The sequence below is a fragment of the Pristis pectinata genome, chromosome 10 (genome assembly GCF_009764475.1).
Source record: "Pristis pectinata isolate sPriPec2 chromosome 10, sPriPec2.1.pri, whole genome shotgun sequence".
NCBI classification, from domain to species: domain Eukaryota; kingdom Metazoa; phylum Chordata; class Chondrichthyes; order Rhinopristiformes; family Pristidae; genus Pristis; species Pristis pectinata.
Genome location: NC_067414.1, coordinates 50455982 through 50478746, shown reverse-complemented (window position 1 = coordinate 50478746; position 22765 = coordinate 50455982). Strand labels below are relative to the sequence as shown.

Genomic DNA, 22765 nt, shown 5'->3' with positions numbered 1-22765 from the left:
ACGCAAGACCCAGCTTCCCAACAAAAAGAGGAAAATGAAAGAAAATGTTAAAATGGCCTTGTCCCATAATAAAATGAATGTGGACTTTCAGTTTTACCATCCACAAGCTGCATATGCTTCTTCCTTCCAAAAGAACTAGGCAGCATTCTAGAATACAATATCATCTAGCCTCACACCACAGGGACCACTTTCTGGGTAGACTCTACCCTTTCCAGTTCACAGTTCTTGGAAGGGATCACAAAACACCTGCTGCTTCCAAGTACTAAGGAGAATTGTCGTGCAATGCTGGGTCCTGGCACAAATGGGTCACGTCAATATCTTCAATCGTTCCACTAAGCCCAGTCGATGTGAGCCAGACCAATTGGGAATTTCATTCTGTTTCTTTAACTGTAACCTTGGTGAAGAACATGCATCTTGGTCTACCTTCAGATCAAAAAAAATCAAGCAGCAATCCAAGAAATATTCTTTAAAAATGACTGAATTTCTACAGTGTATTTACCAATACATACCAAACAATGATCACACTGTCTTCCTGCAACATTGTGTTTGCACTGGCACTGTCCAGTCTGTTTGTCACAAAGCTTGGCAACTGATCCATTGGCATGGCATTCACATGCTGGAGATAAAAAAGAATTACTTAAAAATGAATTAAGCATCTTAAAATTACTTGCCAATAATTTTATTCAAGTACTAAAAGTTCATACTTTGTGTTTCCATAAACATAGCAAAGTTCAAATGCTATTGCACAGATCCTTCTAATTATGCAGCCTGTGTCACAAATGTCTCAAGGAGAAGGTTAAAACACATTTACAAATGAGCAGAAATGGCACTTCAATGAAACATGCAGCATCCCTGATCAGGTTATGCTGCAGCAATTGCATCATTGCAAAATGACATCTGGTACATTGCATAATTCAGGAAAGAACTCAGTGGTCTCAGTTCCAAGAACGTTAAAAGCTGGAAGTACGTAACCACAACTAAGGAGCTGAGGAAAAGGCATGTGAAATTCTATACATTTATTTTGCAGAATTATACTCTGAAAATTGAAAATGAGTAGGGAATGTGGCTGAAACAAGTGCACTTGCACATGTGTGGCTGAAGGGCTGCTAAAACGCCACGATCATGATGTACATATTTTGGCCAAAGACATTCACAATCCACAGAAGATCTGTAGAAACCTTTGATTCTTAAATTATGGGTAACTAGGATAGGAAAGCTGAGGTCAAGCAGTAACTAGTTGGGAAAAAAAATGGGGCCTTCGGTGTCTCGTGCAGTCAGTTCTCTTTGCCATTAGTGATGTTACACATTTAGTGGCAATGGGGAATGAAACAGAGAATGTGAAAATTTAACAGCTGTGGTGTAAGATTCTCAACAAGCATAGATGTCAAACGTCCAGGGTCAGGCATTATGCTCACTAAACTAATTACTAAAATTTGATTTAAAATGTTATTTTATGCAATAAATAAATATGCACAATTCAAAAATCATTTAACATCCACCTCCCTAGACAAGTGAATATGTACTTAAGCTTATGTACTTTCAAAACCTTTTCACTGCCATTAGCAAGTAATTTTTATTTGTATCCACACTTGCAAACATAATTTGGATTACTTCAGTTTACATTTCATTAGTGATGAGCTTCCAACACAATTATCACTCTGCTCCATCGCTGGACTTAAGAGCTCAGCTGGTTTGGGATTCCATGTCTTTTCACGAGAGGCAGGGTCTCAGAGGTATGCCAGTTGAGGCCTAATCACCACCCAGGCCTTGCTACAGAGGTGGTAGTTAAGGATGTGAAAAAGGAGGCACAAAGAAAATAATAACAGGATTGAGCAGAGTTAATGTGAAATTATGAAAGAGAAGTCTCTTTGACAAATCCATAAGAACCTTTTTTTTTGCACAACTAGCATAATAGATATGGGGGAACCAGTGGATGTAGTGCATTTGAGAGCTGTGACATAAAGTGCAGCAGGGATCAGTGTTGGAGCTCCTTACAACTTGGATGAGGGGAACAGTTATAATATATCCACGTCTGCAGATGATACAAAGCTGGGTTGCACTGTGGTTTGCCAGAAGGATGCAGGAAGGCTTCAGAGGAATATAGGCAGGATATGTGAATGGCAGATGGAATATGATGTAGAAAAATGTGAGGTCATCCACTTTAGTAGAAGAAATAGTAACATTGAGTATTTTTTTAAATGGTGAAGGATTGGAAGGTGCTGGCACTCAGAAGCACTAGGTGCCTTCGTACATGAATCACTTAAAGTTAGCATGTGTTACAGCAAGGAAATTAAACAGGCACACAGTATGCTGGTCTTTATTGCAAGAGATTTTGAGTACAAGAGTAAAGACATCATGCTGAAATTATATGAGGTCCTCGTGAGACCCCATCTGGAATATTGTATACATATCTGGCCTCCCTACCTAAGGAAGAATATATTTCTGAAGGAGAGAGTTCAGTACAGGTTCACCAGATCCCTGTCATGAGGGTATTTTCTAATGAGAGACGTAAACCAAAATGGATCTAAGCTCTCTTGTGTTCAGAAGTTTGAGAGATGATGTCATTACAGAGTTTGCTGAGACAGAAACAAGGATCTATCTTGTGACCAGTGGTCATATTCTTGGGTTAAGGCAGAAGCATTCAAGACTGAAAACACTTCTTCACCTGGAAGGTAGCGAACCTTTGGAATTCTCTATGCACTACAGCTGTGGATGCTGAGTTGCTGAATATACTTAGGACAGAGATTGATAGATTTTTCGATATCAGTAGATTCAGGGTACAGTATATGGGGTTAGGACAGGAACGTGGCACCAAGGTTAAAGATATTGCATGATTTTATTGGATATATGAGCAAATGCAAGGGGCCAGCTCCTACTGCTGTCTCTTGTAATTTTCTTATGCATGCCCCAGTGTCTTACTTCCAAGGATGGAGAGTCAGCACAGCTGGCCCTCCTCATCTGAAGTGGGAGCTGTAGAGAATATCAGCTGCAATCTGAATCCAGCTCAATTTGGCCCATTGTGAAGGACTGGAAGATGCATAGGTAAGCATGTACGAAAGGTTGGTTGCTCTATTGCTGTCAAGGCTTTTCCTCTTAATTTAAAAATCCTATTTATCATCTTCAAAGGTAAATATGATATGTAGTAAGCAAGTCACAACTGGCTTCTGCACAATCAGACTTGCTCTGTTCTAATAACATGGATTTCTTCCAGCTTATGTTAGCTCCATTTGACAGCGATGTAATTTGAGACATGGGACAATGTTCTTAGCATTTTTAATGTTCATATTGCTACAGTAATTAAAATGGAACAATAGCATCTTCCTTCAAGCAGCTGTGAATCCTGCTGAGATTTGAACACAATGAAATTCTAGGTAGTGGAATCGTAGAAAAAAAGCAAAAAAAAATTAAGCTATTTGATTGCTACTGTTGGCTTCTTTTGTGACTTTTTTTTGAAACTGAAAGCTCTGAATTTTTCAACAATAGAAGGAAGGTTATGTGGAAAAACGCACTATGCTTGTGCCCTCCTGATTTAAGGATAGCTTTCAAAATATAACCACAGACAATAGAGAAAGAACGTGATTGCCACTCTTTCTATTAAATTATGCTGTTAAATCAGTAGATACCAATACAAAAGATACTAGAGGCATGGCATACTTACTGTTTGATTTTTAACTTCAATGCACCACAAGCAAATTATTTCAACCAGATGTACACTAATTAATTGCACCTATGGCCCCAATTGCCTCAGATCCTGTGTGTTTTTATGCTAAAGAACTGCTTTAACGTTTGGACTAGTTGTGCTGTCTTATTGTCACAGAACATTTCAACGTGACATGGAGACACAGCAGGACTCTGGCACCCACATGTTCAAAACAGTTCCTTTTTGCAGCAGTCTCTAAACACAGTTCAAGTTGAGCATTACTCAGAGTCCTGGAGTTCCACAGCATAAAAGTAGGCCCTTCGACCCACCACATCTATGCCGACCAGCATGCTTATTTATACTAAGCCGATTTGCCTGCATTAATCCCATATCCCTCTATGCCCTGCTCATTCAAATACCTGCCACAATGCCTCTTAAATATTTACTGTTCCTGCCTCCACCATCTCCTCTGGCAGCTCATTCCAGATACCAACTGCTCTTTGTGTGAAAAAGTTTACTCCTCAGATCCACTTTAAACCTCCCCCCTCTCACATTAAACCAATGCCCTCTAGTTTTAGACTCCTCTATCATGGGAAATAGACACTGGTCCATCTATGCCTCATAATTTTATATGCCTCTATTGCGTCACCTCTCACCCTCCTTCACTCCAGGGAAAACAGACCTAACCTATTCAATCTCTAATCTATCTACCCAAGCCCTCGAATCCAGGTAACATCTTTGAGAACCTTTTCTGTACCCTCTCTAGCTTAAGCACATCCTTCTAGAACTACACACATTACTATAAGAGCAGCATAAACAATGTTTTGTACAACTGTAACATTGCCATCCCAACTCTTGTACTCAATGCCTTGGCCGATGAAGGCAAGCATGCCATATGCCCTGCTCAACACCCTGTCTACCTGTGTTCCCATTTTCAGGAAACTATGTACTTCTACCCCAAGGTCTCTCTGTTCAACAACACACCCCAGGGCCCTCCCATTCACTGTGTATGTTCTGCCCTGGTTTAACTTCCCAAAATGCATCATTTCACACTTTTCCAAGTTAAATTCCATCAATTGAGATACAAGGGATTCTGCTGATGGCAAATTCCATCTGCCATTCCCTTGATCACTTTCCCAGTTGATCCAGATCCTGTTGTAACCTAAGACAACCTTCTTCACTTCAAATTTGGTGTCATCCACAAATTTACGAATCATGCCATCTACATTCTCATCCAGGTCATTTATATATATGACAAACAATAAAGGATCCAGCACCTATCCCTGCAGCACACCACTCCAGGCCTCCAATCTGAAAAACAACCCTTCATTCCCACCCTCTGCCTTCTACCACCATGCCAATTTTGTAACTAATTTGTTGACACACTCCCATGTGTATTAACCTTCTGGACCAGCTTCCCATGCGGGACCTTGTCAAAGGCCTTGCTAAACTCCAGGTAGACAACGTCTACTGCTCTATCCTCATCAATCCTCTTGGTCACCTCTTCAAAAAAACTCAATCAAATTCGTGAGACACGATTCCCCCAAGCATAAAGCAAAGCCAGTCCTTACCATTCCAAATGCAAATAAATCCTGTCCCTCAGAATCCCTTCCAATAACTTTCTCACCACTGGTGTAAGGCTCGTCAGCCTGTAGTTTCCTGGCTCATCCCTGCTGCCATTATTAAATTTAAATAAAGGCGCAATATTAGCTATCCTCCAGTCTTCTGGTACCTCAACTGTGCCTAACAATGATACAATAATCTCTGCCAAGGCCTCAGTAATCTTCTCTTGTTTCCCATAACATCCTAGGATACACCTGGTCAGGCCCTGGGGATTTATCTACCTTCATTTCAAAACCTCCACTACCTCCTCTTTTAGAATGTTGACAGGCTCCAGGAAATCACTGTTCCCTCCCCTGAACTCACTTGTTTCCATGTCCTTCTCCATGGTAAATACAGACAGGAAGTATTTCTGTAAGACCTCATCCATTTTAACCTTAATTTTACTTTAACTTTATTTATACAGCATGGTAACAGGCCCTTCCGGCCCAACGAGCCTGCACCGCCCAATTACACCCATGTTAACCTTATAACCCGTATGTCTTTGGAATGTGGGAGGAAACTGGAGCACCCAGAGGAAACCCACACAGTCATGGGGAGAGCGTACAAACTCCCTACAGACAGTGGTGGAAATTGAACCCCGATTGCTGGCGCTGTAATAGCGTTGCGCTAACTGCTACACTACTGTGCCACCCATAGATCAACACACTGATCCTTAAAGGGACCTATTCTCTCCTTAGCTACCTTTTTGCTCTTAATATACATATACTTGCCCCAACTACATTTGCAGCATTTTCTTTAAAATTTTAGGAAAACTATTTTCCATAAATACCATGTTCATAAATGTTCATTATTTGCACCCTGTTTCAAGTTAATAACATGTTGATTTTTGGTTGCCTTCATGACATGTTTAACATTATTATTTTTTTATATACTTAACCCATAACTACTGAATTCCTGAACTATCGCAAGTTATTAATTTCAACTGAATGCTTACAGAATTCATGCCAAAGCAATTTACTCAGTACATGCAGTGGCCAGTGTAAGAAGCAAATGACAGTGTGAAGTACAGAGCCAAAGGAAGGCTGAGGATGAGTTCAATGCAACATGCAAGGTTAGTAATTAGATGGGAACTTTTTGAAGCAACAATGAGTTAGATGATACTTTGGACACAACTGCTCTCTTTCAGCAAACCTCTGCACTTCTATCCAGTTCTGACTGTAATGCCATTAGGGATTCTATTTTATCACAGTCTATTTGGCAGACTGAAGAAATATTAGTTAAAAGAGGCAGCTGCTAAGGATATTTCATGGTAGGCTCACTTTAAAGACAGCCAATGGTAAGAATTCCCACAATAATGAGGTGATTGTTCTTTTTTTTAAAATGGCCCTGATTGAGGGCATTAAGAACCACAAGTGCACATCAGATAATTCTGATACACATTCTGAAAGGATGTTGCCAGCACTGGAAAATTATAGTTAAAAAGAGAAACTTGCCAGACTGGCATTGTTTCTTTAAACAAATGTGAGGAATGGGAGATTTCATTTATATGTAGAACATCATGAAGCCAAACAAGCTGATCAAGAATGGCAGAGAGGCCAATTACTTGGATGGGGGAGTGGCGTGGGGCATAGATCTGGGATAACTGCTGAGAGGATTTCATTCAATGAATGGAGTTATCTGGAATTTCCCCACCAGAAGGGGTGGGTGAAAGCAGAAAGCTTTATCAACTCTTTAAAGACTACTGAGGTTACAATTTGAAGAGCCGTAACCTGCCGGGTTCTGGACCAAAAACTGGGGAGTGGGATGAACCTGGAGTCAATTTTTATCTAGCATGGACACATTAGTCAGAATGGCCTCCTTCAGTGCTGTAATGTTTTAGGATTCTATGGAATGGAGACTTGGTTGTATGGTGCCCAATGGAAGAAACTAAGTATTCTGGGCAGAAGATACTTGTAAAGAGTAAAAAAAAAGTATGGAGTGGGTCAGAGATGCTTTGATAACAGGATTAAGTAAGTGAAATAATGAGCAATCACTTTGGCTGAGATGATTAGAAAGTAAAATAGGTTTAGATAGAGATAACATAATGAAATACAGTAAGCACATATGCATCTCTTGATGGTAGAGATTCTAATAGATAAAACCATTAATCAAGGAATGAGGAACTTGTAAAGGTAATGTAATAAACATGGAAAAGGAATTTTTGTGGACCAAGAAAATCAAATTGTCAAAATAATTGGAGGACAATTTCACAGAATGTATTTGAGACTATTTCCCATGGATGGCACAGTGGCATAGCAGTTAGCACTGCTGCCTCATAGCTCCAGGGATGTGGGTTCAACCCCAACCTTAGACAGTGTCCATGTGGAGTTCTCCCTGTGACTGTGTGGATTTCAACCAGGTCTTTCAGTTTCCTCTTAAAGACATGCTGGTTGGTTAACTCCCTGCTGTAAACTACCTCTTAGTTTAGCTAAGTGGTAAAAGAATCAAAGGGGAATCATTGGCATGTGAGAGAGAATAAGTTGCAATGCCACAAGGAAATAAGGAGGACAGAATGGAACTGACAGGAAATGGAACAACTCTTTGAGAGTGCTTATTTGGGGAGCTGACATGGACCTAATGGGCAGAATGGCTCTTGTGTTATAATGAATAAGAAAAATGTGGTGAAGCAGGCCAGGAATCAGACTATTACAGAACTTAATGAGACAAAGTTAATTTGTAATCTTGTGGCAAAGGATTCTTTTGAGGAGAGTTGTAAAATAGTATAAATTTACATTAAGAATAACAGTTAAATTTAACATGTTTACAAACTTAAATAAAGCATTTTACATGTGGGCATGAGGTATGTTAATTAAGGGAGACTGGGAAACTAGATTTAAGATTTACAGAAATCTAATATGCATTCCACTGTGAAATATAAAGTCCATGAGGAAAAAATGGTCCAGCCATGGCCAACTAATGACATTGAAGACATCATTAGATTATGAGTTTTAAAATCATGAAAAAGAATAGTATATCTAAGAATTGGCAGGCACTTTAGAAACCAGCAGAAGATGGGCTAAAAATTAATTAACAGTGAATAAAAGCATATGGGAGCAAACTAGAACAAGAAATGTATTACATATTAAGAACTTTTATCAGGATGTCAAACCAAATACAAGTCCTTAAAAAGCTAAGATGCGAAAAAGATTCTAGTGGGTAAAAAGGAAATGCCTGAGACTTAAAAAAAATGTTTTGTGTCTGTTTTCATTGCTGAGGTCATAAATAATAAAAGGGGAACTCATTTACTATGTTGATGAGAAATTTCTCCGTAAACTCCCGCCAGCAAGCAAAACCTATGATGAGCTGTTACAATCAAGCTGGCTTTCTGTTGTCTAAGAAGCAAGAAAACTGTCGCGATTAAGTCCCTTTTTGTCCTTGTTCAAACTATAAGAATTACCTTTGTGGATTTATCCTTGAGGGTTATATACCTCTGTTATACCTTCATACTCTTGAGATTTTTCTTTGCTAAAACTTCTACATTCAAAATAGTTACCATTTTAAGCTCTGCCCAAAAGACCAAGAATCACTTTACCATGCACTGGCCACAAAGCCTCATTCTATTGTTTCCGGTTGCCACATTTAAGGAGCAAATACCAAATGAACAATGTAGCACACTTACGTTGGCAACTCCTGGCACTAACGGCATCTCCGAAGAATCCATCAGCACATTCATCACAGAATTGACCAGTAATTCCCTCAATACATCGTAGGCATTCTCCTGTCAATGTATTGCAACTGCCAGGTACTGACAGATCAAGATTACTATTGCACTGGCAGGGCTGACATGAGCCACCTGGTTTACTGGGGTGTCCAAAGTACCCTTCAGAGCATCTGGTTAACAAAAACATGGTTCAAAGATTAATCACTCAATGATAATCAAAATTGCTTATGCTGGAACAGTGCTATTTCAAGTACAGATATTCCCAGAACCTCAAACTGCATTGTTTTAAAGATATATCTGACACAATTTGGCTACATAACACCCAAGAAATGGGGACAGAATTAATTCCAATGCAGTGACCAATGAGAATACATATATTTATGGTACCGTATCAAGTCGAGCTTATTGTCATCTGCACAGGTATGGTGAGGTACAGTACAACGATAAACTTGCTTACAGCAGCATCACAGGCACATAGAGTAGGTACACACAACAAAAATAGTAGATAGAGGGGGCACCTGGATTTGAACCTGGGACCTTATATGTTGATGTCGTTAGTTTCTGCAGGTGCTAGAAGTGGGCAGAGTAGGGAGATGTCACTCAGAGCACTGTGTAAAGTGATCAAACATAGTACTCTCCCAATGGCTGTGGCAGTCTGATGAACAGCCGTTAAATTTTTGTGGACAGTCATTGTTCACACAGTTTCATTACAACAGTGCATTGAGGTAGTCCAAGGATAACTGTTTCGTTTTTTTTTATAGAGATACTCAGAACCAGCTGGTTTCTTCTGTTTTTTATAATTCTATGAGAAAAGGTTTATCTGATCTATGAATCTTTACAGGCCATTTATCTGAGACCATCCATGACCATTCAGGTGGAGCCAATGAGCTGGATCATACAGAATCGAGCGCCAACCAAGCTGACTGCCTGTATCTGAAAGCAACCTGTGAAACGAAGCAGGGCACAGGTATTTACTGGGCCTCAGAGGGCAGATTCTGAGGCCCATCCCAAACTGTCCCAATGACTTGTTTACAGCTCACTGCTGTCAAAGACCTTTGATCTGTTTTTAATAGTCTCTGTTAATCAGAGGCAATTTAAACCCAGTGCAAATAGACTTAAGTAGCAACAAAAAAAAATACATAAAATTAGGATGATAAATATTTTTAAAAATATCTTGAAGTCTTGCAAATAAATTAATAATATTAGGTTAAAGTAGAATAAAGAAAATTAAACACATCACTTACCTGCACTTACTCAAGGTCAGTGACACCATGCTAATGAATGTGGGGTCACGCTCTTATACCAGCCATGGCTGAAGTGAAGCCAAGAAGTCAGATGCAGAATGTCTTCAGCTGCTCAGCATGTCAGTGCTCCGCCACTGGTTCCAGTAGCATGTTCAGTGGCAGAGCAGAAGTCAGATACACCAGCATCCCTCCTCAGCTCACCTCTGACTTCTGCGTGAAAGTCAGACATGAGCTGGCCAGCAGGTAGGACAGAGCTGGCTGTTCCCTTGGTTGGCTCTTACTAATTGCTGAATGGTGTTCAGCTTAATGAACATGACTTCATCATTTTTTTTCCATATTTTAACAAAGCTAATTAAATGAATGTTAAGTAGTGTGATGAAAAGCCAACTTGAAGACATGTTTTCTTTAAAGAGGACATTAGAGGAAGAAGGAAAGTTGCAGAGTTTGGGGAGATAAACCTAGAGAGTTGCATGGCTGAAGAAAGTCAACGGTGGCAGAAAAGAGGGAATCAGAAGAATGGAGAGGAACAAGACAAGGTTACAAAGATATTAAACCACGAGGACAAGATTTATTTTAAATACAAAGTAAACACAATTACTTGCAGCAGCAGTATAGAGCTCCCACACAGAATGTTGGCAAGTATTTGTCACATCACATATTTGTAAATTGTTACTGCCACAGATGATATGTGCTCCAGTTAAATGAAATTTAACAAATAATATCATTAATAATGAAACAGTTAACTAAAAACTGACCTAGGGAACTCCAGATACTTTTACCCACAGAGACATGGAAGAAAATTCTTCAATTAGTTAATACATCTTCAATGTGTGCCAGACACTATTTGATACAACTTAAGGTGGTTCACAGGACCCATATGTCGAAGGACAAGTTAGCCCGTTTTTTTTCAATCTTTTTATTAGTTTGCAAATTAATACAGATTAATATATAAAATCAATGTTTGTACATGTAATACAAAGAGATCAGGAGAACAATCATGGCCTAGATAATCATAAAGAACAATAAAATATAAAAAATCTGTAGATCCAATGATCTCTTAGTAAATGAATATAATATAAAAGAAAGGAAAAGATTTGTTATATAAAGAAAAAAAGAAAAAAAATCCCCAAATCAATAAGAAAAATTATAAACAATATATCTAACCAAACTAATCTAAACAGAAAAATTTTTAAAAAACAAACAAAAAAAAGACTGAACTAAAATTTCTCAGTAAAAACAGAGCAATATTATGTCATCAACTCCGTTCCTCTAAGTTGGAAAGTTATTGAAAGGGGATCTATATCATGTGAAAATATTGAATAAATGGACTGCAAATATCTTCAAATTTAAGCAAAGGATCAACAGTACCACTCCTAATTTTTTCCGAGTTTAAACATGATATAGTTTGAGAGAACCATTGAAAAGTGGTATGGGGTAATGGATCCTTCCATTTAAGCAAAATGGATCGTTTGGCCATTAATGTAACAAAGGCAGTCATACGGTTAGTGGCAGCAGATAAATGGCCAGACTCTATCCTTGGTAATCCAAAAATTGCAGTGACAGGGTGAGGTTGTAAATCAATCTTCAATACATTTGAAATAATGTTAAAAATGTCTTTCCAATATTTTTCCAAAAGAGGACAGGACCAAAACATATGTGTCAGGGAAGCCACCTCCGAATTACATCTATCACATATAGGATTTATATGGTGATTAAAAATGGGCAGTTAATGTTTATGCACCTGGTGTAGATCACCCTGATTTTTTGGAACATCTATTTGCATCTTTTCCTAATTTAAATGAATACACTGTGATTATGGGTGGAGATTTCAACTGCTGTCTAAACCCTTCGATGGATAGATCTGTGTCAGATCCTGCACTTCCAAACAAATCTGCTGCCTATTAATTCCTTCATAGTTGAATTCGGAATTTTAGATGTTTGGAGATTTCTACACCCATATGATAAAGAATTTTCATTCTTTTCTCGTGTCTACCATAATTACTCGAGGATTGATTATTTTTTTTATTGATGCTAGACTAGCTCCACTTACTATGGACTGTAAATATGATGCAATTGCTATTTCTGATCATGCACCAATGAGATTATCAATTAAATTACCAGATGTATCCTTTGATGTCAGACAATGGTGATTTAACCCTTCTCTATTACAAGACTTAGATTTCCTCCAATTTATTAAAGAACAGATTTCGTTTTTCTTTTTAACTAATTTTACTGAAGAAATCTCCAGTGGGATAATATGGGATACTTTTAAAGCATATATCCGTGGTCAAATTATTTCATATTCCACTGGATTGAAAAAACTAACTAATAACGAAATACGTATATTGGCTGACAAGATTAAAGAAATCGATAAAAAATATTCTGATACTCCTAATCTGGAGCTTTTTAAGAAGAGAACAGAACTCCAATTACAACATAGTTTATTATTAACATCTTCAATTGAAAATCTACTACTTAAAAACAAAAGTCAATTTTATATACATGCTGACAAATTGCCAACCAATTGAAAGCTACTTTATCTAAATGTCAGATTAATAAAATTCATAAACCAGATGGTACCCACATGATAGATCAGGTTCAAATTAACAAATCCTTTCAAGAATTTTATTCTTCTTTATACCAATCAGAATCCCCTGAGGATCCTACATTAATGCACGAGTTTTTAAGAGATCTGAAGATTCCCCAATTATCTTTAAATGAACGTTCTACATTAGATGCTCCCATTTCAGAGGAAGAAATAAAGAAAGTAATATTTTCAATGAACTCAGGTAAAGCACCCGGCCCTGACGGATATACAGCTGAATTTTTTAAATCCTTTTCTGATATTCTTGTTCCCTGGTTAGCCAAAATTTTTAAAGATGCCCTATCAGTGGGTAAACTACCACAATCTTTCTATGAAGCAACTATTTCTTTAATTCTTAAAAAGGATAACGATCCCACTGAATGTGCATCTTATAGACATATTTCTTTATTAAATGTAGATTCAAAAATATTTTCCAAAATATTGGCCTTTAGATTGGAAAAGGTTCTTCCACAAATTATCTCTGAAGACCAGACAGGAATTATTCAGAATCGTTATTTACATTTTAATATTAGGAGATTAATGAATATTATATATAACCCTTCATCCCAAATTCCAGAATGTGTTGTTTCACTAGATGCTGAAAAGGCGTCTGACAGAGTCGAATGGGAATATCTATTCATTACACTTCAAAGATTTAATTTTAGCCCTAAATTTATATATGCGATTAAAATGATTTATTATACACCTATGGCTTCAATACTTACTAATAATCAAAGATCTCCTTTGTTTAGGCTTTTTCGAGGTACTAGACAAGGTTGCCCATTAAGCCCTTTATTATTTGATATTGCTTTAGAACCCTTGGCTATTACACTCTGGGATTCTTCAAATACATGTGGCATTACTAGCGGACAGAAGATTCATAAAATATCTCTTTACGCAGATGACCTGTTACTTTATACTTCTAATCCAGAGTAATCTATCCCCGCAGTACTATCACTACTAGATCAGTTTAGTGTTTTTTCTAGCTATAGATTAAATCTTAATAAGAGCGAACTTTTTCCATTGAATATGCAAACTCCAATTTATAGGCAATTAACTTTTAGATTGGTAACTATTTTATGTATTTAGGTGTTAAAATTACCAAGAAGCATAAGGACTTATTTAAAGCTAATCTATTGCCTTTAATTGACCATGTTAAGCAATTATTTACTAAATGGTCCCCACTGTCTTCATCATTGGTAGGCCGAATTAATGCGGTTAAGATGAATATTTTACCAAAATTTTTATATTTATTTCAAGCGATTCCAACTTTCGTCCCGAAATCTTTTTTTTGACATATTGATTCTAAAATTCTTTCATGTATTTGGCAGAATAAAAACCCAAGGTTAAGTAAGAAATATTTACAAAAACTAAAAAAGGATGGTGGTATGGCCCTGCCTAACTTTAGATTATATTATTGGGCAATTAATATCAGATATTTAATCTTTTGAATACAAGATTCAGATGTAATTCAATGACCCAAATGGGTACACCTTGAGCACCAATCAGTACTTGAATTTTCATTAGTTTCTATTTTAGGGTGCTTCACTCCCTTTTGCACTTACCAAATTAAGTAAACATATGATTAACCCAATTGTTAAACATACAATACAAATACAGTTTCAATTTCGTAAATTTTTTGGATTGAATAAATTTAACCTGTCAAGGCCCATTCAATCTAATCTTTTCTTTCATCCATCCAGAGTTCACAAGATCACAAGATAAGGGAGCAGAAGCAGGCCATTCGGCCCATCGAGTCTGCTCCAAAGAAATGGGGTGGGAAAAAAAGAGAGAGAAAAAAAAACTATTCTAATCCCATTTGCCAGCCTTATCCCCATATCCCTTGATTCAGGTTTTTCCATATGGAAAAAGGGAATAGTATGTTTTCGTGATTTATTCATTGATAACTGTTTTTCATCTTTTGAACAATTGTCTAACAAATACAATTTGCCTAGATCACACTTTTTTCGATATTTGCAGATCAGAAATTTTTTAAAAGTTACTATACCCTCTTTTCCGACACCTTACAAAACTGAAATTACGGAAAAAATTTTAGGCCTTAATCCTTATCAGAAGGGCTTGATAACAATAATCTATGATTTAATTATGAAAATATGTCCAGAATCACTGGACAAAATCAGGAATGAATGGGAAAGCCAACTCCAGACATCTTTGCCTACAGAGACTTGGAAGAAAATTCTTCATTTAGCTAATACATCTTCAATGTGTGCCAGACAATCTTTGATACAGCTTAAGGTAATTCACAGGACCCATATGTCAAAAGATAAGCTAGCTCATTTTTATCAACATATAAATCCTATATGTGACAGATGTAAATCGAATGTGGCTTCTTTGACACGTTTTGGTCCTGTCCTCTTGGAAAAATATTGGAAAGACTTTTTTTAACATTATTTCAACTATATTGAATATTGATTTACAACCTCACCCAATCACTGCAATTTTCGGGCTACCAATGACGGAATCTGGCCACTTATATGCTGCTGCTTGTCATATGGTTGCCTTTGTTACATTAGTGGCCAAGCGATCCATTTTGTTTAAATGGAAGGATCCAATACCTCCCACTACTTTTCAATGGTTTTCTCAAACTATATCATGTTTGAACTCAGAAAAAAATTAGGAGTTCGCTTAAATTTGAGGAAGTTTGGAGTCCATTCATTCAATATTTTCATATGATATAGATCCCTTTTCAATAGTCTTTGAACTTAGAGGAGTGGAGTTGACGACATAATAATGCTCTTCGTTCATCGAGAAATATCAGTCCAGTTTTTTTTTCTTTTGATTTTTTTTTAAGTTTGTTTCCTTTTATTACTTATAATTTTTTTCCATTTGGGTTTTTTTTTATACAATAAATATTTTTCTTTCTCTTTTTGATTTTCTTTGTAATATATTCGTTTACTAAGAAACCGTGGGGCCTAGAATATATTTTTTATTCTTTATGACTATATATGCCATGATTGTCCTCCCAATCTCTTTGTATTACGTGTATAATTACCGATGTTATATGTATTAATCTGTATTAATTTGAAAATTAATAAAAAGATTGAAAAAGAAAAACTGACCTAGCATTATGCTTTATTATCATTTTAGAAGAGTTTTACTTAACTGTATGGAAATGTGGCTTGCATGACAAAGAGTGAAACACAAAATCATCTAAAATTCAGAAGCAAGTCAATCTGTGATCTTACATTTAACTCAAATTATTCTTAGTAGCTCAACACCATCCAGCATCTATAACACCAACCTTCCCTCCATCACTGACACAGTGTGGTTGCATGGTTTGCCACATACAAGAGACACTGCAGCAATTTACAAAGGCTTCTTTGACAAAATCTTCCAAATCTATAACCTCTACCATCCAGAAGAGTAAGCACAGCAGTTACCCTCCAAAGGTGTGACTTAATTGGAAATATATTACCCTTCCTTCATCTCTAGATTAAACACCTGAACTTCCTACAATACAACTGCGCATGTATCCTCATCTAGGAGATACTAGTCCAAGAAAGTGGCTCACTAGCATCTCTTCATTAGAAAGACAATATATTCCAGCCTTTCTTGTAACATGTATACTGATGTAAATTAACACAGGTCACTTTTACAAAATTGCTGACTTCCTCAGGTAATCTAATGTTAAAACTATCATCAATTTTTTTGTCAAGTCAAGATTCAACTAATGTATTGCTTTTTCAATAGATCTTCCTATCTTCCTCTCTTAGTAAACTTCAGCTCATCCAAAACCACATAATCAAACATAATCCCGCAACATACTGTGTCACCAGCCTATCACCCCTGCTCATACTTGTGTAGACTCGGTCATGTCTAAATGTCTCACTTTAAAATAATCTTATCCTTGTGGTGTAATATGTTCATAGCCTTGTCCTGCCAATCTCCATTCTTTGGATTCCCTCTTTACTACCAGTGTTGACATTATCTTCAACTGTGCAACTCTCCAGGTTTATCTTCCCAGACTCTGCAACTTTCCAGCTTCCTCTAAAGCCTTCCTTTAAAAAAAACATGTTTTCAAGCTGGCTTTTCACACAGCTCTTAATGTTCATTTAACTGGTTGTGTAGCCCCCTTGTCCGTTATGGTTGTGTGAGATGTATTGGAAGACGTTCTTTGTCAACACCACAATATAAATCCAAGTTACTAAATTGAAGTTATTTTGTTGAATACATATTTTGAAGACAAGTTCTGAAAAATAGAGTTTTATTTAGTTTATTTCACTCCACCTAATGAACCACTGGTATGATTGAAATGGGAAGGGAAAGGGGAAACAGTGAAGCCACATTTGGTGAAGCTAGAGCAACTTGGACAGGTTTTAATTAAATTAAACGACTATTTATAAAGAAATTTGATGGGAAGCCCCATTAGCTTCATATGTAACATTTCTACTGAACATGTGGCTGGTTATCAAGATCTAATGGAAGTTTTACCTCACTGTTCTATGGGTTGTAGGGTATAGGATGAGGGGATATTGACTTAAGATGAAATACAAAAGGTTTTGAATAGAACAGGCAATTCTGGGGTAAGTGATGTGCAGACAACATCAATATTGAAGAAGTTTATTTTCTTACAATTTATTCATTTTTCAGGATCTGGATATCACTGGCAAAGTTTTTATTTCAGATTTTCAAAGTCTGTAGTTATTTTTGTTTTTCCAACTCATTGATCATTTTTTTTTTAGTACAATGAAGAATGTTCTTTTGTGTCCTATTTTTTAATTTTAGGTTTTGAAGTTTTATCAACTGCCTATAAATAAATGGAAAGTTGAAGCTTGAGAACACTGCTGCAGGGGATTTAAAGGTTTTCAGATGATTAAAAATATTAGAAATTATACATGATGCTATATTAAGTTTATCTGTAACTATCAAATAGCAGACCAAAATAATATTCATCTATGAATAGACCCTGATATATTTCAGCCAGCTTATGAAATTTCATACCAGTTATTTTTAATGGACAGTGGAAACATTTTTGCATTTTTTGTCTCCATCTTTACTGCTTGTTGCATGTTCTCATTTGGACCAAATTCAGTTTTTGCTTCTTAAAACAAATGCAAACTGCATCAATTCTAACTGTAGCTCTCCTACTGTCTGGTCTGATTAGTGTGGCAAGAACAGCACATTACTGTAGTGACGTGTAATGACAGGTGTCTCCTTCAACTAAAACACTTGCAGACATTCCCAATATAACATGGTTTTTTTCCTTTACATGAGCTGTATCATGTCAAAGCATTCCCTTTAAATGAATCATCTCCCGATATAGAGTCATAGAGTCGTACAGGACAGAAACTGGCCCTTTAGCCCACCATGTCCACGCTGACCTTTTGCGGATCTACACTAATCCTGTTTGCCCACACCAGGACTGTACCCTTGCCTATTCAAGTACCTATCTAAAGCTTTCTTAAATGTAGTAATTGTTTCTGATTCTATCACCTCCTCTGGCAGCGAGTTTCACTCTCTGAGTAAAATAAAACAACCCTCAGATCCCTTTTAGAACTCCTTCCTCTCACCTTAAACCTATGCCTTCTTGATTTCAAGACGCTTCCCATGAAAAAGATTCTGACCGTCTACCCCATCTATGCCCATCATAATCTTATATACTTCTATCAGGTCACCCCTCAGCTTCCTTCACTCCATGGAAAACAAGCCTAGCCTATTCAATCTCTCCCCATAACTACAGCTGACCAATGCAGGCAACGTTCTGGTGATTCTCCTCTGCACTCTCTCCAATGCAATCATGTCCTTCCTAGACAGTTGCAACATAACCTCCCAGCTCTTATATTGTATGCCCCAACCTATAAAGGCAAGCATGCCATTAGCTTCCTTCTTCACCCTACTGACTTCTGCTGACTTTCCAATTCTGCAATCACTTAAATTGTATTTCTGCATTAATGGCAAATTAAAAACTCACTTTCACAAATACTGGAACATCAATAAATTATTGTGTTCCATCATGGAATCAGAACATTAACATTTTTCTTTTACTAAGATCAAAAATCAGTGGACAGAAATCACTGATATTTCAGAATATTAATTTTCAATGGGTGCAAGAGACCTGAACTTTATATTTGGTGGAACAGTTCATGCGTCAGTCCAAATCAACAGTGTTTCATGAAAGCACATATAGATTCTTAGCAAGCAATGCAAGTTAAATTCTCCTAAAGTGTTAGACTGAAGTATTCAAAAGCGAAGTCAAATAAAGTAATTCTATTTCAAACTAGCTGGAAAGTTCAGCTACACACTGCATTAAAGAAAGTCTTTATTCTTTGCTTGACTTCCAGTTAGAAAGCTTATGTATGTTTCAAATTCCAGTAAAGATTCTTCAGCATTTTAAAGGCTTCTTGTTTCTATGAGATTAGGTCATTATATATAATGTAGTTCATAAAATTGTGTGCTATTACTGAGGTATTACAAAACTTGAGAGAACACAGATAACCACAGAAAAGGTATATATTATATTTAAATATGTTCTGTAAAAAATGAAGATATAAAGAAATATAATTTCTGAACTTTATATTTGGTGGAACAGTTCATGTGTCAGTCCAAATCAACAGTGTTTCATGAAAGCATGTAATCCATACAAGAAACTAAATTGCAAAACAACTTATCCACAGTTGCGACTTTTTTTCATCTGTAAAGTTTTTAATAGCTCATTTCTGTGATAATCTTATGAAATACTCATAGCAAACAGATATCCAGTTTAGTAATTTAATTCCTGATCAACAATGGTGCTACCAAATCAAAATCCAGGACAGTGACAGTGTATATTCTCTGCCGCATAGAGTTCGAGGTAAAAGACCAGAGACTTCTTACCTGTCACATCGTGGCCCTGTATAACCAGGAAGACATTGATCACATATTATCTCGCCCCTGGTATCCAAGTGACAGGTCGGACTAAAGCTGTGTTGTTCATGGTGAGTAGATGTAGACACACACATAAAAAGATAAACCAAAGAAAATTGGATCAGCTGCATCGCCGAATGTCCTTTACTGAAATCATACTGTGCAACTGACTAAAACTATTTTTTCTTTCCGGCACCAAAGATAGAGCAGGGATCTCATTCCAGCAACACTCTGGAATGACTATTTCAGCCAACACCAAGTACACAAGAATGGCAGCAACTGAATGGTATTTCAGCCTGAAATTCCCTGTAGCCAGTAACTCTGCTCCATATAAAAAAGGAATGTACAGCTGCTTTCCTTTGCCACTAAGGTTGGAAAAGTATTGTATCCAACTGTAATCGTTAAGTTGTAGCTAACTCAAATATCAAGATGTAGTATTTGCTCATGTTCCCAAAAGACATTTGCCATGCATGCAAAAACTTTGTCAAATCGGTATTATTTAAGAATGATACCAAAGTAATTTCTGTGTTCTGCATTTATAATGCCATTTGTTTTTGCTCTTGTACATTGACAGGGAGTCTTCTGAAAATATCAACAGGACTGTGGGACGAATGGTTTATCTTCAGGAAGCTTACAGAACAGGTAGTAAAAATTGAATTAGAGAAACACTTGAAGAATATGGGAAGAGTTCAAAAGAGAAAGGCTCATGCAGGAAAAAAAAGCAAAATATTGAAGTATAATAGATAGATTTTGCATAATTAAATTAGGACTAATCAAAGTTGACTAAAAAATGAAGAAAAATAGTTTGTGGTACAGGGTGAGAAAATAGCAGGAACATTAAACAAGCCCCATCTCCTTTTTAAGGAGAAATAGGCATACTGTAAAGGCTATTCAAAGAGAATTGTTTCTAAAGAAGTTACTTAAACCTGAGACAGAAAAATCAGATACCTTATGTTTTATATTCTGTGAGAAGCCTAAAAGCCATGTCCTGTTTTGTAGTTCATCTTTCTATTTCTTTATGAATAAATTTTACTTTTGAAATTTTAAAAAAGCCAGAAATAAAATGGGCAGCTTCGAATTAGAATGCTTGAAAATTCTAAGGAAAATTATGCCAGAGAACTGAGAAATGGTTTCTCAGGAAAAATTACTCCTATATAATTTGTTGGTAAATGGCATTTACACAGATTGTCCCCTGTTTGCATACCATAGCTTTGGTGGAAGAATAATGGACTATATATTAAAGGACTTAAGTGGAAGAGATTTTGAGGAATACCAGTTAAACAGGCTTACTCTTGATGTATTCTGAAAATCAGATCTTGGCCAGCTCATTAAAATAATTTGATGGACTAACAGGGAAGTAGGATAAAGGAATTGCATCTATGTGGATTTCATGAATCTCCTAAAATTAGTATTTACAAAGGAATCACTGGGAAATATGACTGCATTGTTAGAAAAATGGTTGGAAGGAAGAAAGGTGGTGGGAAGGAGAGTAACTTCTCCCACTGGAAAGGCATGATAAGATTCAGGATTCAAGATTTACTTTATTGTCATTTCTCTGAGTATTTCAATACACAAAAAAACAAAATACTGTTACTGCTCATCTCAGTGCAACAAAAAGAACAGTGATAAATATCTAAAATAGTCTATAAAAACATCTCTAAAACAAAACTAAAAAATATCAACACATATTCATATCTGTTAAAGTGTGTTTATGTATTAATAAGTGCTTATTCAGTTCGAGATGAAGTTCAACGTATCAGGTAACTAACTATCAAACTGTTCCTGTATTGATGTGAGTATTTACGTGTGTGTGGAGGGAGAGCTTGTCAGTGGAAGTGGAAGGGGACACAGTCCATTTATGATCCTGACTGCTTGTGGGAAAAAGCTGTTCAGCATCCTACTAGATCTAGAGCAGATGCTCCTATACCTCTTCCCCAACGGCAGGAGGGAAAACAGGTCGTGAGAAGGGTGATGAAAGTCCTTAATGATGGCCGTAGCTCTGCGAACGCAGCATTGCTGATAGATCTCCATCGAAAAGGGGAGAGGGGCACCAATGATCCTGCTAGCTGTCTTCACCATCCTATTGAGCTGCTGTTGTTCGTAGGCCTTGCAGCTACCAAACCAGGAGGTGAGGCAGTAGGTCAGGATGCTTTCAATGGTGCCCCTATAAAAAGCGATGAGGCCTGCCTTTCTGAGTCTCCGGAGGGGGTCAAGCCGCTGCTGGGCTTTTTTAACGATGGCTGCAGTGTTAATAGTGGAGGTCAGATCATCCGCTAGGTGAGCCCACAGGAACTTAATGTTGCTGACCCTCTCCACAGCAGCCCCATCAATAGTCAGTGGTGTATGATCGTGCTTGCCAGCCCTCCTGAAATCAATCACCACCTCTTTTGTTTTGTCCACATTGAGGGCAAGATTGTGGAATCTGCACCATGCTGTTAGCTGCTCCACCTCCATCCTATATGCAGACTCATCATTGTCACTAACGAGACCCACCACTGTTGTGTCATCAGTGAACTTAATGATGTAGTTGGTGCTGGATCTAGCAATGCAGTCGTGTGTGAGCAGGCTAAACAGTAAAGGGCTCAGGACGCAGCCTTGAGGTGAGCCTGTGCTCACTGAGGTGGTTCCTGATGTATGACTGCCAACTCTAACTATCTGCAGCTGCTGTGTCACGAAATTGAGGAGCCAATTGCAAATGCCAGTATCCGCCTCTAACAGCCTCAGCTTTTCCACCAGCTGTTGTGGAATGAACGTGTTAAATGCTGAGCTGAAGTCGATAAAGAGGATCCTGGCGTAAGTATTCTTCCCCTCCAGATGTGACAACGTGAGGTGGAGCAAAGTGGAGATTGCATCCTCTGTGGATCGATTGACTCTATATGCAAACTGTAGGGGATCTAAGTTTGCAGGAAATCAGGTGTTAGCATGCTGCATGACCAATTGTTCAAAGCATTTCATTATTATTGGTGTAAGGGCCACAGGGCAGAAGTCATTCAGGCAGGCTGGGTTTGACTTTTTAGGGACAGGAATAATGATGGCACTTTTGAGGCAAGTGGGCACTACTGCCTGGCTGAGCGAGATATTAAAGATGTCTGCAAAGACATCCTTCAGCTGCTCTGCACAATCCTTTAAAACATGTCCAGGAATGTTGACCGGCCCCGCAGCTTTACGTG

The 22765-nt window shown here is 37.4% G+C and overlaps 1 protein-coding gene across 1 annotated transcript in view; it reads right to left on the bottom strand.

The window, feature by feature from the left end:
* The window catches only part of lama2 (laminin, alpha 2), a 287962-nt gene that overhangs the window by 110704 nt on the left and 154493 nt on the right, over nt 1-22765 (bottom strand). Inside the window, exons 18-20 of the mRNA XM_052024602.1 lie at nt 19566-19652; nt 8862-9073; nt 510-616 (exon numbers count right to left, since the gene is read on the bottom strand). Of these exons, the coding sequence (XP_051880562.1) occupies nt 510-616; nt 8862-9073; nt 19566-19652 (406 nt within the window). The remainder of the gene's footprint in view (nt 1-509; nt 617-8861; nt 9074-19565; nt 19653-22765) is intronic.